The 16,633-nt window shown below is 35.9% G+C and overlaps 1 protein-coding gene across 2 annotated transcripts; it reads right to left on the bottom strand.

The window, feature by feature from the left end:
* Nucleotides 1–244: 244 nt before the first annotated feature.
* LOC110920845 (cytochrome P450 86A22) lies at nucleotides 245–2,475 on the bottom strand. 2 transcript variants are annotated; one of them, XM_022165048.2, is made up of 2 exons: nucleotides 2,287–2,475; nucleotides 245–2,176 (listed from the first exon to the last, which is right to left on the bottom strand). In XM_022165048.2, the coding sequence occupies exon 2, from the start codon at nucleotides 2,122–2,124 to the stop codon at nucleotides 544–546; it is 1,581 nt and encodes a 526-aa protein (XP_022020740.1). In that variant the 5' UTR covers nucleotides 2,125–2,176; nucleotides 2,287–2,475; the 3' UTR covers nucleotides 245–543. The 2 variants fall into 2 exon arrangements, with proteins under 2 accessions (XP_022020740.1, XP_035842483.1); XM_035986590.1 differs by having other exon boundaries at nucleotides 245–2,161; nucleotides 2,284–2,467.
* Nucleotides 2,476–16,633: the final 14,158 nt, after the last annotated feature.

The following is a 16,633-nucleotide window of genomic DNA, read 5'->3' as shown; positions in this document are numbered from 1 at the left end:
TAATTAAAACTGGTCTTTTACTTGTTAGGTGTTTCATCACAAGCAAATACAACATAAACTATAATAATGTACAAGAAATCCGAAATCTTTTTAATATTGAAATACCAACATGGATAAATCAATTATTTAAGATTTCAATCACCCTTCTACTACATGCGGCTCAACTTTTTGTCCGTCTACCTGACATTAGTTTGTAATCGTCTCTATTTTAATGAAAATCTATATTTCACTAAAAAAATCACCCTTCACCGAATATAAAATATATATATAAATAATATTCATTACATGTGTCGATTATTTATTCCAAAAAGAGAAAACAAAAAAAAGTCAATAACTTGCGAAACACTTGGTATAGTCGAATTTAAATTGACATTTTCGTTTCTAGCAATCAAGTCACGGTCACAGTTCACCCTATCAAAGATCTTCACTTCGTATGATTTTGATCGTGTGGCCATACAACCGTCTGTGATAAACCACAAAGTAAACTCACAGTGTACTTTAATAGTTTAATTCTTATATAATATTTTATTATTATTATTATATTCACAATTCACGCGCTATCCCAGATTGACCAAGTGTTGCAACAATAGGCGCCAGATCCCGTGGGTGCAGGTCCACCTTAAGCCCATATTTCATAAACAGTGTTAACGACATCTTCTGCTCAACACGGTGGCCGGGAACCACTGAGAGGCGGTGGCGCAGCAACACCGCCGCCGCTATCGACTTCATCTGCAAGTAAGCCAGATCCTTCCCTAAACAAATCCTGGGCCCCGCATTAAACGACACAAATCGGAACTGATCTTTCATCTCAAACTTTTTACCATCATCGGATAACCATCTTTCCGGTCGGAATTCAAGAACATCTTCACCCCATATAAACTTCATCCGACCGGTAGAGTAGATTGAATAAGTGACGGCGGATCCCGCTGGCACCACCGTCCCGTCGGGGAGGACGTCATCGGCGGTGACGTGTTTGGAATCTTCCGGTACCGATGGGTATAGCCGGAGTGTTTCCGATAAAGCTGCTTTTAGATAAGTTAATTGGTCAACTTCTTCGAAGACCAAAGGGTCGTCTAACCATTTACACGTGTCGGTTCCACGTGTCTTGTTTAGGACTTCACATATTTCTGTTAATATTTTCATTTCGACTCTGGGGTTTTTAATTACGAGGTAAAAAAACCAGCTCAGCGCGACTGATGACGTGTCACGTCCAGCTAGGATGAAGTTGAGTGCCACCTGTTGTAGGAATGTGTCTGAGTAGGATTCTTTTTTCTTCATGAACCGAGACAGAAGGTCGTCATGTGGGGTTTGACTTTCACTGTTGAGTAATTCAAGCTTACGTGTGTTGATGACACCTGTCAGATACTTATCCACGTGGCTTAAGCTTTGGCTCAGTTCGACTTCCATCCCAAGCCGAAGCCATTTTTTTAGCTTCCAAATTGTTTCTGGTAAAATAAAGCGTTGTAGCGTGGCTTCGGTGGCTCGGTCGAAAGCCGAAGCGAAGCTGTTTTCGGGTAAGCCTGGGGATAAGGTTTGTGGGTCTTTCCCGAAAGCCAAGCCGCATATGTTGTCGAAAGTGAGCCGAAGCAAGAGGTCTTGTAGATCAACCGGCTTACCCTCAAGCTGAGCCGTTTTTAGAATCGGGCAGAACCGAAGCTTGATGGCTCGGCTTACCCACCGAGCCATGGCTTGGCGGAGGGTCCGGGTGGTGAATTCCAGCGCGGCAGTCTTGCGCTGGAACAGCCACGTGTCACCATCGGAGTTGAAGATCCCTTCGCCAAGTAGATCATGGAACACGGCTTGCCAAGTGGGGCCCTTGGGGTAATTGTCGAATTTAGCCTTGAGGATGTGCTCTAGGTTTTTCGGATCGCACGTGACCGTCACGAGACCTTGCTTTCGGGCTAAAAAGGGGATGGGAGAGATGCAGGTTTGGTACGTGCCACCACACATGCGAAGATTATCGGAGATCCAATCGTGCATGCGATTAGCATTTTGGATTAAGCCTGGTAGGCTACCCAATACCGGCCATACACGTGGACCGCTTAACGAGCGTGTGATTGATTTAAACCAAATCACATACCCTACAATAAGTGATAAAATGACCCACCCGGTAGATAGATCCATCTAATCAGTTGGTTGATCCGAACACAAACACAAACACGAACACCAACACCACCTGAGAAATTAAACCATGCAACTAGTTAATTTATAAACTTGCTTGCAACACAAGCAACTATATATATTTGTACATAACTTAACAATGTAGTTGATATATTGAATGCTTACCAATGTGTTGAGTGGTGGCGGGTGGGGAGGAAGTGGTAAATGAAGAAATATTGGTGGGAAGACAGACAGATATAGATATAGAGATAGAGTGAGAGGTTAGAAGATAGTGGATTTATATAAGGACCAGACCAATATACGATAGCAAGGAGAAAAGGAGGCTATTAATGAGGCAGCCAACACTTCCTCCAAACTAACGTTATATTATTATATTATTTATATATGTACGTCTTGTATATATATGCCCCACATAAGTATAGATGTAGCTAGGCCCAAATTATTTAATACAAATCAATGTAAATAAAGAGATGCATAAGACTTGTAATATGTACATGAAAGGCCCAAATATTTAATACAAATCAATGTAAATAAAGAGATGCATAAGACTTGTAATATGTACATGAAAGATATGATTGGACAGAGAAGAGAAGGATTATATAATCGTCTTGTGCTTAAAGCAATATGTACATTTGGTTATATAGGGATTGTATATGTCTACTTAAAATCGTTTAATACATGATAACAAGGTTTAGATAGAGAAATACTAGTAGAAGCATTATACATTATGGAAGTTGGATATAGTTGATGAGAAAAATTAAGTGTTTATGATGTTATCTTAATTTCTACTTAAACTTGTTTATCTATTAATATTAAGAGATTTTCTATGAATGCATGAACGTATGTGTAGTATATATTTGTGTTAATGTAAAAACTAATGTGGATTTGCGTACATGATAACTTTATGATTACAACTCTGTGACATTTATACATATGTTATTTTCACCCTTCATGTTTTTATCTGGAAGCCTAGCTAGAGTGTGTCACTTAGATTCTCAACTTGTTATAGTTTATATGAACCTTCGTATATATAAAGAATTCCGAACCACACATATATATGTGACTTTTTCCTAAAGAGGTATTATTCAAATGGACTAAAATTAAAACCTGTAAAGCAAGCCACAATAAATGCCACCAGATGTTGTTGGAAACATATTAAATTTGAATTAAATTGAAATGCAACTACAAAAACAACTCAAACAAATCATATTAAAGGTTAGCATAATAATTGAAATTATGAAAGTTATTTCATGGTTGTGTTATTCATCGATCGATCAAGGATTGACTAAAAAGGTTAATGTTTTTAAAACGGTAAATGTATATTAAAAGGACATTTATAATACAGACATGGGCGAACAACACCAATCGGACAAAAAAATCGCTAAACTTAGCTTTATAAAATTTAAAAAGTTATAATAAGAAAAATATGGGAAAAGTATATAGATATACAAGTAGGGTAAGGATAGTGTAAAAAGGGCCTAAAGTGTGAGAAGTGTGAGAATTGTATTATAACACTATATATAATACTATATAGAGTAAACTTCCGTTTTGCTCCCTGTGGTTTGGTCATTTTAACGGTTTTGCTCCAATAGTTTAAAAATAGCCATTTTCCTCCCTGATCTTTCGAGTTTGTCGCCAGTTTGCTCCCTAATCTTTCGAGTTTGTCGCCAGTTTCCTCCCTGACGGAGTTAGAGGCTGGGAGCAAAATGAAGATAAGTTAGAAAAATCAGGGAGGAAAATGACTATTTTTAAACTATTGGAGCAAAACCGTTAAAATGACCAAACCACAGGGAGCAAAACGGAAGTTTACTCTACTATATAATATAATACTATATAACACCATATAAACACCGTATAACAATATGTAACACCATATAATACCATATAACACTATGTAACACTATATATCATTATATAACAAATATAACACTATAGGTTGTCTGATAGCATGTCTATGATAGATGTATAGTGTTATATTTGTTATATAATGTTATATAGTGTTACATAGTGTTATATGATATTATATGGTGTTAAATATTGTTCTACGATGTTTATATGGTGTTATATAGTATTATATATTGTGTTATAATATACTTCTCACACTTCTCACACTTCAAGGATTGTCCTTTATATTTATACCCATTTTCAGGCGTTGTCCTTTGTGTTCAAAATTGACGAGTTTTGTCCTTTATGTTTTCATATCATACACGTTTTGTCCTTTAGGCCTAACCCATTTAGTTTTTTCAGTTAAATTTGGTCATGTGTTTTGCATATGAGGGCATTTTTGTCAATTCAAATGTTGCAGAAGCTTTGAGATGTAAATCTGCCGTTGAGCTTACCTTTGAATTGACAAAAATGCCCTCATGTGCAAAACATATGACCAAATTTAACTAAAAAAACTAACTGAGTTAGGCCTAAAGGACAAAACGTGTATGATATGAAAACATAAAGGACAAAACTCGTCAATTTTGAACATAAAGGACAGCGCCTGAAAATGGGTATAAAGATAAAGGACAATCTTTGAAATTCACTCCGACTTTAAATGTGTTGTTGCACTAGTTTGCCTAAACAATTGACTAATAATTAAAATATCCCTTTATATATTTTGTTTCTTTTTCGTGCCTAAATAAACATACGTCTATTACCAAATAAAAACTTATGTTCAACAAGCAAGTCGAGCCAAATAAGCATCAAGCTCGAGTTCATAACAAAACAAGTTGAGTTAGCTGAAAGTTTAGCCTGTATAAAATTTGATTCCACACGTGTCTCACTGAGTTAAGCTCTTTTTTATTTTATTTTAATGATTTTATATACTTTTTCGTTCAAGTTAAAATATCAAATTAGCATCAATTATTAGTTTATACAAGTGCCAAATAACATAGTACAAACTCAACTTATAAACAAAATCAGGTATTAAAATTTATATAAGTGAGATATGTTGACCTCGAACTTAGCATGAATGTTTATACGAGCCAAATTTGCTTAAGCTGAATTACGAACAACTTTTTACCAAGATAGATTACGAGTAAGTTTTTATCCAGCTAAATACGAGCGAGTTTGATCCAAAATATCGGCCTGAATGTGATCACATTGAGTAATATCATCCTCTACTATCGGCCTGAATGTAATCACAATGAGTGATCACATTGCTTCTTTTTTTAATCATTCTTATCGTCACTCCATACTCCTTGGGCTTACGTGGTTTCCCCTCGCTAAGGTGTATAAAAGGTACGTAATTCTTGTTCAAAGTATTTGAGATATCAAGGTAAGGGTTATGAAGTTTCTCATATACTTTTTTTATTTTCCCATCATGACTTGAATTGTGTAGTTTGCTTTTTGGTTCATCAGTGAGATTCATCGAACATATTTGCTTCTGAAGCTCTTGCACAAACTTAACTCAAGTGTTGATGGTGCATGTACCTCGCTCAATGTCCACATGCCAACCTCACAATCATTTTGAACCCTTTAGTTACATTGTGGCTCTATCTATTTGAAGCTTTTATGGCAAGAAGAGAAATCCCATCCACTTCTTTTTGTAACTTCGCGATCTTGCCCATGGCCAAATCCCTTAAGTCTTGGAGATTATTTGTTAATGCGTAACTTTTAACACTTTAATAACACTTCTAAAGTCATCCTTTAGATCCACAAAATTTGATCCCAACTCATATACGCGTTGGTGTGAATGTTCAACTCATGGTTCATAATTCTCTTGTCCAATCTTTTTTCCATTTTCATGGACGCAAATCGAATCCTCCTAACTCTTTGTTGTAACTCTTCTCGATCTCGATTCCCATGATCACCACCCATAATAGCTTGCAAGAATGCACAAGGCGTACAAGGGGCCAATGCAAATGTCCAGCAGTTTTAAACTACTCTCTTTGCCTAGATTTGAACATGAAAGTTGTACCTCTCATCTACAAGTAATTTAGTTTCTCTCTTTTTCTTGCCATGAATAAATCAATTCTTTTATCTCTAGTGTTTTCTGTATAAAAAAATACTTGGATATTTTGCAAAGTACTCTTCACTTTCATATGTATTTTTAGTAGGGACTATATACAGTTTTTAACTATGTAATTAATTTATATTAGTACTAATTTATTTGTTTTCTTTTGTTAAAATTATTATAGTAGATTGTTAATTTACATTAAACTTTTTTTTTTTAAAGATAAATTTCATTCAAAAACGCCACAAGAGGTCCCCAAAGCGGGGACCCAAGGGCACTAAAACGACTTTACATCAAGTTTAAAGGAAAATTACACCAAACATTCCAATCGATATTTTTAATTTTAGATCTATTCCGGATCCAAAAATACGACGTCGTTTTTATGATCTCCACGACTTCAATCGGTCTTCGGCTTTTACCTTCGAAACTTCTATTATTTCTTTCGTTCCATAACGCCCACATAGTGGTAATAACAATCCCTTTCAATATGTATCTGTCGTGCTTCGCGATTGTTTGTAAATCTGTCATCTTAAGAAGGTCCGAAACTTCAAAAGCATACATAGGGGCCATACGACACCAGCGTTGGATCCTCGACCAGATTTCATCCGAATAATAACATCCAGTGAATAAATGCAGCGAGGTTTCATCTTCCGAGTTGCATAACATACACACTGCATTCGGTAAAGGGACTCCACGTTTGAGCAGCTCCGTCTTCGTCGGTAGGCGATTAAGTGTAGCTCTCCAAGCCATAACTTTACACTTCAAGGGCACCCAACCTTTCCAATTCATGTTCCAGCTGTTTGTTCCTGCAGAAACATTAGTCATCAGGCGTTTAGCCGAGTTCACCGAGAAGGAACCATTATGGTCAGCCATCCACTTCCAGCCATCTACTCCACCTTTCCAATCAAAGTCGTGTATATCAGACAACAAGCTAAACAGTTCAGAGATTTGTTCCGGTGTTGAAGGATCTGCAGACCACTCCCAATTCAGTGTTTTAGAGCCGTTTATCACAAGTAATCTATCTGACACTGTCACCCATTTGTTCTTTTCGATTCTGAAAAGATTTGGGTAAATATTACGAAGAGGTTCATTGTGAAGCCAAGCGTCTACCCAGAAATTAATAGACTTCCCATCTCCCACAACACCTACAAAATAGCTATTTAGCGTATTGCCGTTCCAGATCTTCTTTTCCCCTGTTTTCACAATGAATTTCCAACATCCACTTGTCGAAGTAGAACATGGCAACAGAGTCCAAGATCTACTCGACCCATGACAACCCAAAACCACTTTTTTCCAAAGACTTCTACCTTCTTTCTTGAATCGCCAAATCCACTTGAGAAGGAGGGCATCATTAACATGTTGCAATTTGGTGATTCCCAAACCCGCGGCCTTCTTAGGAGAAGTGACAATATCCCACGCAACCCAATTTATTTTTTTTTTCTACACTAGAACCGGCCCAAAGAAAACGCCTCATTATAGCCTCAATATTCTCAAGGACCGCCTTAGGAGCTTTATAGAGAGAAAGGTAATAAATCGGCAAATTCTCTAGAACCGATTTAATAAGGATTAAACGCCCCCCAATGGATAAATGTCTAGCTTTCCAAGAGACCAAATGATTCTTTATCACGTCGATAACTAAATTCCAATTACTAATTTTCGACATTTTGGCTCCCACTTTTATTCCCAAATAAACAAACGGAAAAGCCCCTCGCTTACAACCCAAAACCTCCATCATACTATCCACTTCATTGTCATCCGTACCAACCCCGAATAAATTGGATTTATGAAGGTTTATACGTAAACCCGAACATAAATAAAAAACTCTAAGAATTCGAGCCGTACATTGAAGATTGTCACGTGACCATTCTCCCATAATAAGAGCATCATCCGCATAGAAAAGGTGGTTGATGTCCACTTCGTTTGCCGCCAAACTAATGCCTTTATGTTCTCCAATATTTTTTGCTTTCTCCAACATCCACGAAAGGCATTTCATAACAATCAAAAATAAGAAAGGCGATAAAGGGTCACCTTGACGAAGATCCTTTTCACTATTGAATTGAAAAGTAGGTGACCCATTAACAAGAATAGAAGCGCGACTAGAAGCGAGAATACCTTGGATCCAAGTACACCACCTTAACGGAAAACCCATTTGATTCATCATGGATAGCAAAAAACGCCAATTGACATTGTCATAAGCCTTTTCGAAATCAATCTTCAGTAAAAAAGCCTTTTTCTTCCTTTTTTTCAACCAATCCATAATCTCATTCACCACAAGTGGGCCATCTAGAATAAAACGATCGGACAAGAAAGCCGATTGAGACTCCGAAATCACCTTACCCAACACCTTCTTAAGACGATTAGTGAGGATTTTAGAAATAACCTTACTAATCATCTCAATGAGGGTAATAGGTCTATAATCTTTGAGACCCACGGGGGATGTAACCTTAGGGATCAGAGTAATGAATGCCGAACCGCACCCCAAGTTAATGACACCTGTGTTATGAAATTCCCCCAAAATATTACAGAAATCCTCCTCCAAGAAGTTCCAGAACCGCTTAACGAAGCGAAAATTAAACCCATCTGGACCAGGTGCTTTGTTAGCACCACAATCGAAAACAGCAGCTCTAATCTCTTCTTTGGAGAAAGTACCAATCAAAAAACAACCCGTCTTGATCACTGATGCGCTTCAAACCTGTACAAATGAAACTAGGCCGCACCTTAACATCTTCCTTGAAATGATATCTGTAGAATCTAAGAACTTCGCGCTTAACGATAGCTGGTTTAGAGACCCAAACACCCTTAACCTGGAGGCCCGGAATCGCATTTCTCGCATTTCTACCTTTAACAACATTATGAAAAAAACTGGAGTTTTCGTCGCCAAGAGAAGCCCATTTAATCCGAGATTTTTGTTTTATATCCCGAGATCTCATAAGCTCTATCTCTTGAAGACACTTCACACACTCCGACCAAACCCAAAGATCAGATTCTTCTAAGTCTTGCTGTTCCATTAAAACTTCTATATTCTCCTTCTCTTGTCTTAATCTGCTCTCGTCTTCTTTATCTTTGCGTCTACTTTCAATAATCCACACTTTAAGTTTGTCCCTCAAAGCTTTGAGTTTATTTGTTAAATTCACATCAGCCGGACCCGTATTATGCCAATCACCCAAGACCGAATTATTCTAAACAACCCGGTCTGTCTAACCACGAATCAAACCACCTAAACGGCTTTGGGCCAAAATTTGTATCAATAAGAGAGAGGAGTAGCGGAGCATGATCTGACATATCTCTCTTAAGAGCCCTAACATGCGCATTCGACCACTTGTTGAAAACATTTTCACAAACAAAAATTCTGTCAATTCTGCTCAATTTGCAAACACCACGTCGATTTACCAAGTATGTATACCTCATGCCTTTTAAATCATATTCCTAAATAAATATTGTTAAGGATTTATCACATACGCTTTCTTGTCTTTGTTAACTTCAAACTTATTAATTCTTTTTTATATATATTTAAGTTACATTTAATAAAGTATTCTTTTCATCAAGTTACATTTAATAAATACATGTTTCTAACTAATGGGAGCTTTAACTTAACATTTACACATACCATTAATTATAAAACGGCCACTTAGTTAGCCAACAAAAAAACAAACCGACAAATCTAGGTGGGTAGGGGACCAAGAGGTTTGGGTTGTTTATAAACTATTATTAAGCCTCCCACGTCATAGCGGAGAAGTAAAATCATGTTAAGTAGCACCAATGTCACACCATGGCTAACTACCACTAACATTAGAAAAGCTCGTATCAAAAAATAAAAATTGGAAAAAAATAATAAAACTGAACAAAAAGAAAAGTAGACGTGAAAACGCTAAACAACACGCGTGAAACGTTAAACATAGAAAACAATAACTAAGTCGATTTAGGACTCGCATATTACGACGGGGCCGTTTTAGTCCCTGTGGTTTGGGTCATTTTGTCAGTTTAGTCCAAATGTTTCATTTTTCTCATGTGGCTCCAAAAAGGTTTCACTGTTGTCATTTTAGTCCATTGGGATAACTTCATTCATTATTTCTGTTAACGAGAAGGGCGATTCGGTCATTTTACATGGCCGAATTGTCTTTCTAGTTAACAGAATTACATATAAAACGACCGAATTGCCATTCTGCTTAATAGAAAAACCGGATGAAGTTAACCCAGAGGACTAAAATGGCAACGGTGAAACCTTTTTGGACCTACAGGAGAAAAATGAAACCTTTGGACTAAACTGGTAAAATGGCCCAAACCACAGGGATTAAAATGGCATTTAACTCTTTAGTTTTTAACATATCTCGATGTTCTTTTGAGCAAAGCTATAAGTGTGGAGATAGCGTACCGGTACCATGCCGTTCCTACGGAACAACATCGGTACCGGTATCAGCATCATCTGAAGCAGAACCGATGTTTATTTTATGGTTTTCAATCGATGTAAAACACGTGTTGATATTCTTGTATGCATATCACGACTTTATTTTTTGGGTTTTCTCTTTCGGTTGTTATACACCATACATAGTGTTGGTACCGTAACGAACTAAACCAATTCCAATCGAACTTCTAACGCATGGTGCGGAGGAATCCCAATATCCCACTAGTTAACTCTAATACAATTAGCAAAATTGTGAATAGTGTTCCCAATTTTTGATTTTCTTTGTTTTGGTCCTTTTTTTATACTTTGATACCTCAACTTTCGACACTTATAGCCTGTTAACTTTCATGGACTTTGTAATTGTACGTGTTTATATTTATGTATGTGTCGGTATCAATTCAATTTGTTTTATGTTTCGACGTAAATTTTTATTGGAAATGAGTAAGGTCGAATATAATTTGTTCTTATGCTTATTATTGTGTACGTTTTCAGCTGGTCTACATTTTGAGGTAATTTTTTTCAGGAAATGAGTGGGATCAAGTATAATATGTTTGCGTGTTTAATTTATATACGTTTTCAATTGGTCTATGTTTTGACGTAAATTTTGTTCAGAAATGACTCGTGTCAAATATAATACGTTTTTATTATACAGTATAAATCCGAGTCACTTTTCGTTTGACACCGTTGTACTATTCTTTAATTTAAAAAAACAATATTTTCTTACGTGCTTATTTTTATACATATGTCGGTATAAATTATAATTGGTTTACGTTTAGACGTAAATTTTCATTAAAGTAATATTTAAAATAGAGTTTACGTTTCTGTTTACAATTAATTTAAAATCAGCTCGTACTGGTATTCAATTAAAAAAAATTTTATGTTTTCGTGCTTACTCAAGCCCAAACTGGACCTGCTTTTAATAGTTGCGACTGTTGTGCATCGCACTCGGCCTGCTGGGCCTCAAGTCAGACCTAGGATTAGGCTTAGGATTAAGCCCGTTTTTTCAAATCCACGTTAAAGGTAGAAATTAAGTGTATCAAAGTGTGTTTGATCAAACATCATATCAATCATCTAACTATATATAAAAGGAGAAGTAGAGCTGATGTAAGTTTGCATACGTGTTAACTAACTAGTTATGCCACGTAGGTTTTGCTGATGTCATAAATAACAACTTAAAATGTTAATATATTCTATCTATTTTCAATATTTCAAAATCTGGCTCCACTTTCAAAATTTCAAAATTCAACCACTTCATTTATCTCATTCTCCCTAAATCTGGCTCCATTTTCAAACCCAAATCTCTGCTCTCTTTCTCCAACCGCGTCACTTATCTCATTCTACCTCTCTCTCTCTTGTTTGTTTAACAACCATTCTCTCTCACGCCTCTGAGCAGAACCAGCCACACCACCTCCATCAACGTCGTCTACGTCACCGCCTCTATTCTCTCCGTCAACTGTCGTGTCTTCCGACCCTGCTAGACCTATTCGCCTCGTCTATTGCGACGAGAGAGGCAAGTTTCAGATGGATCCGGAAGCTGTTTCTGTTCTTCAGCTTGTTAAGGAGTTGATCGGTGTTGTTTCGGTTTGTGGCCGTGCTAGTCAAGGCAAGAGTTATATTTTGAATCAGGTAGTTTTTCTATTATGGGGAGAAAATTAGGGTTTAGTGGTTTGTTGTTGTTGGAGATGCTTGATTTATGAGTTGTTGATTGATTGTGTAGTGTTTATTGTGGAGTTTTGATGCTAGGGTTTTGAGTGAAAATGTTGCATATGAATTTGGTTACCTTTTCTGTTTTTGTGTGAAAATTAGGGTTTTATAGTTTACTGTTGTTAGAGATACTTGATTCATGGATTGTTGATTGATTATGTGGTGTTTATTGCGTCGTTTTTCTGTTTTTTGGGAGATAATTAGGGTTTTGTAGTTTACTGTTGTTGTTAGAAATGTTTGTTTTATGGATTGTTGATTGATTATGGAGTGTTTTTTTGTGTAGTTTTGATGCTAGGGTTTTTGGTGAAAACAATTCCTGAATTGATTACCGTTTATGTTTTTGGGAGAAAATTACCAGGGTAGCGACTGCTTATTAAAAAAACACAAGACTCTGCTAAGGGTTTTGTAGTTACTGTTGTTGGAGATGTTTGATTCATGAATTATTGATTGATTTTGCAATGTTTGTTGTGTAGCTTTGATGCTAGGATTTTAAGTGATGACACCACTTGAATTGGTTACCGTTTCTGTTTTTGGGAAAAAGTTAGGGTTTTTTAGTTTACTGTTGTTGGAGAGCTTGATTCATGGATTATTGATCGATTATATAGTGTTTATTTAGTAGTTTTGATGTTAGTGTTTTGAGTGAAAACAATGCTTGAATTGGTTACTTTTTCTGTTTTTAGGAGAAAATTAGGTTTTTGTAGTTTACTGTTGTTGTTCGAGATACTTGATTCATGGATTATTGATTGATTGTGTAGTGTTTATTGTGTATTTTGATGATAGGGTCTTTAGTGAAACAATGCTTATGAAATTGGTTACTTAGGTATAAATTAGTTTATTGGGTACAGTTCAGGGTGTTACCAGGAAGTGAGTAAATCTAACTATATATAAAAGGAGAAGTAGAGCTGACCTAAGAAAAGCTTACTTGGCAATCAATTGTATATTAGTAAGATCTGTTTTTTTTACTTTATCTAAAACTGAAGTTTTTCTTGATGTTATGACTTGCAGGATGTAAGTGAAATCATATACACAACCAACTGTTGTCTCAATTCCAATCACCCAATATGGAGGTATGCTAAATTTTATTGCTGACATTTATATAATGTTAGAATCGGCTTCACTACTGTTACGTTTTTAATATGTTTAGATACGCAATATGATAAAACGGCTAGACGGGAACTAAAAGAAGCCATCTACTCAGCAATGTTTTATATGAATGTTCCTTCAGTCTGTGCAGTCAGCCAGGTCTGCATCTACGTTTTCTTCTCTCTTTGATTTCATAACAAGAGTATACATTACATAAATATCCTAAATGTTATTGTTGCATGATGTGCAGGCAACTTTAGCTTTGTTTGCAGTAAGAAAAACTTCAGGGATTCTTGTCAATATCGGTTTTAATCAAACATTTGTTGTACCAAGTATGCTATCTCTTACTTTTTTAATCATTTTTCTAATATCAGCCTTTATAAACAAAATCTTGTGCGAGTGTGAAGTTACTTTGAATTAGTTTTACAAATTCTGATTTTATTTTCCACGGTTTTACAAGGTATCTCTTTGATTTCATAACAAGAGTATACATTACATAAATATCCTAAATGTTATTGTTGCATGATGTGCAGGCAACTTTAGCTTTGTTTGCAGTAAGAAAAACTTCAGGGATTCTTGTCAATATCGGTTTTAATCAAACATTTGTTGTACCAAGTATGCTATCTCTTACTTTTTTAATCATTTTTCTAATATCAGCCTTTATAAACAAAATCTTGTGCGAGTGTGAAGTTACTTTGAATTAGTTTTATAAATTCTGATTTTATTTTCCACGGTTTTACAAGGTATCTCTTTGATTTCATAACAAGAGTATACATTACATAAATATCCTAAATGTTATTGTTGCATGATGTACAGGCAACTTTAGCTTTGTTTGCAGCAAGAAAAACTTCAAGGATTCTTATCAATATCGGTTTTAATCAAACATCTGTTGTACCAAGTATGCTATCTCTTGCTTTTTTAATCATTTTACTAATATCAGCCTTTATAAACAAAATCTTGTGCGAGTGTGAAGTTATTTTGAATTAGTTTTATATTCTGATTTTATTTTCTACGGTTTTACAAGGTAAGATAATGTACAAAGTGGGTGTAAAAGTTGTGCCATTGTTTTACAAGTTGTTGGACTATGTGTTGTGGTCACATAGACGGTGGATTGCAGGGTTTTGATGTGGTAAGAGGATGCAAAGGCTCAGTTGAAGTTCAGGTGTTTTACCTCTTTAAAAGTCCAAGTTTGATGTATATTTTAGTAATATTTGTTAGGTTTTGATATTGAGTTGTAAGTTGATGTTGAAATATGGACGATTTGCACTATAAAGAAGTGCTGGGTAAGTGGTCTTTCAAAACAATGTCCTTATTTAGCATTATTTTTTTATTTGATATTAGGTTATCAGGGTCAAGTTAATTGTAAGAAGTGTAAGAAGGATTTATAGAGTGACAAGTGTCCAATAACCTAAAACTAAACCTACTACATCACCACCAAAAACCTAAACACCCACCCCCACCCCACCCCACCCCACCACCACCCAAAAACCTAACCACCCCCCCCACCAAAAAACCTAACCCCCCCCCCACCCCCCGCAAAAAAAAAAAAAAAAAAAAACAAAAAAAACTATACCTCACCAAAAAACCCCCAAAAAACCTAACCCCCCCCCCCAAAAAAAAAAACCTAACCCCCCCCCCCCCCCAAAAAAAAAAAAAAACCTAAAAAAAGGGGTTTGCCATTCAGAAAGGGGTGGCGGCGCAGCTTGTTGCCCGTCTACCTTTTGTTTTGATGTAACTTGGCAAATATGAATGAAAAATATCGGGATGAGTTTATTGTAAAAAAAAAAAAAACTAAACACCCATCCCCACCCCCACCCAAAAACCTAAACCCCCACCCCCACCCCCTCGGCAAAAAAAAATATTTTTTTTTAGGGTGGGTGATATGGGGGGGGGGGGTGGGGGTGGGGGTTTAGGTTTTTGGTGGTGGTGGATGTTTAAGGTTTTTTTTTTTTTTAGTGGGTTTTTTTTGTGTAGTGGATTTTTTTAGGTTATTGGACACTTGTCACTCTATAAATCCTTCTTACACTTCTTACAATTAAGATCCTTTGTATTTGATCCTAATCCTAGGTGATCAACAGGTTTATGTTTTAATTTCATGTAAGTTTTAGATTCTTTGATTATTAGGTTATTAATAGGTTATCAAGAAGTGCTGGGTAAATGGTTACCTGATATCATCACATGGCAACCGGTAAGTTTGTAATTTGAACCTACTACGTCGATACGTCCCAGATGATTCAAGAGGATTGTAAAAAGAGTGAAATTTGTAGACCTCTAAAGTCTGAACCCTCAAATTAATTCATAGAAATCTGATGAAAGGATGAGGTAAGTGGTGAGGTATGCTTTAGACTCTTTACGCTATCGTGTAATTAATATAGATGTCTTAGATAGTGTACGGATATGAGGTTCAGTAATTAACATGTTTTTGTATATTTATTTTTCAGAATGATTCCAAATTTAGTGGGCAACTTTCTTCTGGTATAATGGTAATTAATTTACTCAAATTCAATTTATTCGACATCGATCTTTATTCAATGCGTAAACGAGCCAGTTTTGATCGTATTTTCGCTTCCATCTTGCAGACAATTGCAGCAATCCCTGTGGAACCACAAGGGGTGTTACAAATTGGGTCTACCAATAAGGTTAGTAAGCCAACCTTAAAAATATGTAGCTTTAAGTTTTTATATAAATTGTCAACATAATTTTTACAAATCTAATGAATTACTTGTGTGGTCAGATTCTAGAGAACACATATTTCATACATCAAACGAAAACAATGTTTAACGAAATTGTTAACGGAAATTTATCAACAATTTCATCTTCTTCACCAAATGGAATGTTTACGTCCTTGACACCATCACAAGATTCCTATTTTGGATCCATTTTTGTTGATAATAACCAGTCTACTATAGATTTACAACCAAACATCGGTTCGGGTTTGACTTCCTTTAAAGAACCACTTCAAGACATGTTTAACTTACCCGAACGGTGAAAAGGTATTTACTTTTAAAGAACACTAAATACTGTCATATTACAAGTATTTGATTTGGATCCTTTAGTAACTAATTAAATAATTGATTCCTTTTGATTTTATAGATGAGCATTGACTGTTTGTTGGATCGAACGATTAAACACATGCTTTTCTTGCAAAGTGTAACAAAACATGCTGGCAGAATCAAACAAGTCGATGAGCCAAAGGTGATCATAGACTCATAGTTCATTTCTTTAAATGCATAGGCTCATTTTAAACTCTTAAATCTTGTTGTAACTGAAGATTATGTTTTTTTCAGTATAATGGCGTCATTTAGAATAACCATTCAAATGATCCGAACAACAGCGGTGTGACATGGGCATGTGAGGTTGGAAATCAAACGATGAGTTGT

The sequence above is a fragment of the Helianthus annuus genome, chromosome 17, assembly GCF_002127325.2.
Source record: "Helianthus annuus cultivar XRQ/B chromosome 17, HanXRQr2.0-SUNRISE, whole genome shotgun sequence".
Classification (NCBI taxonomy): Eukaryota; Viridiplantae; Streptophyta; class Magnoliopsida; order Asterales; family Asteraceae; genus Helianthus; species Helianthus annuus.
Note: the sequence above shows the minus strand (reverse complement) of the source record. Positions and strands in the feature narration are given on the sequence as shown.

What these genes read in the sequence shown, in the direction of transcription:
- LOC110920845 (XM_022165048.2), bottom strand. Translation starts at nt 2,124, where the DNA reads ATGGATCTATCTACCGGGTGGGTCATTTTATCACTTATTGTAGGGTAT.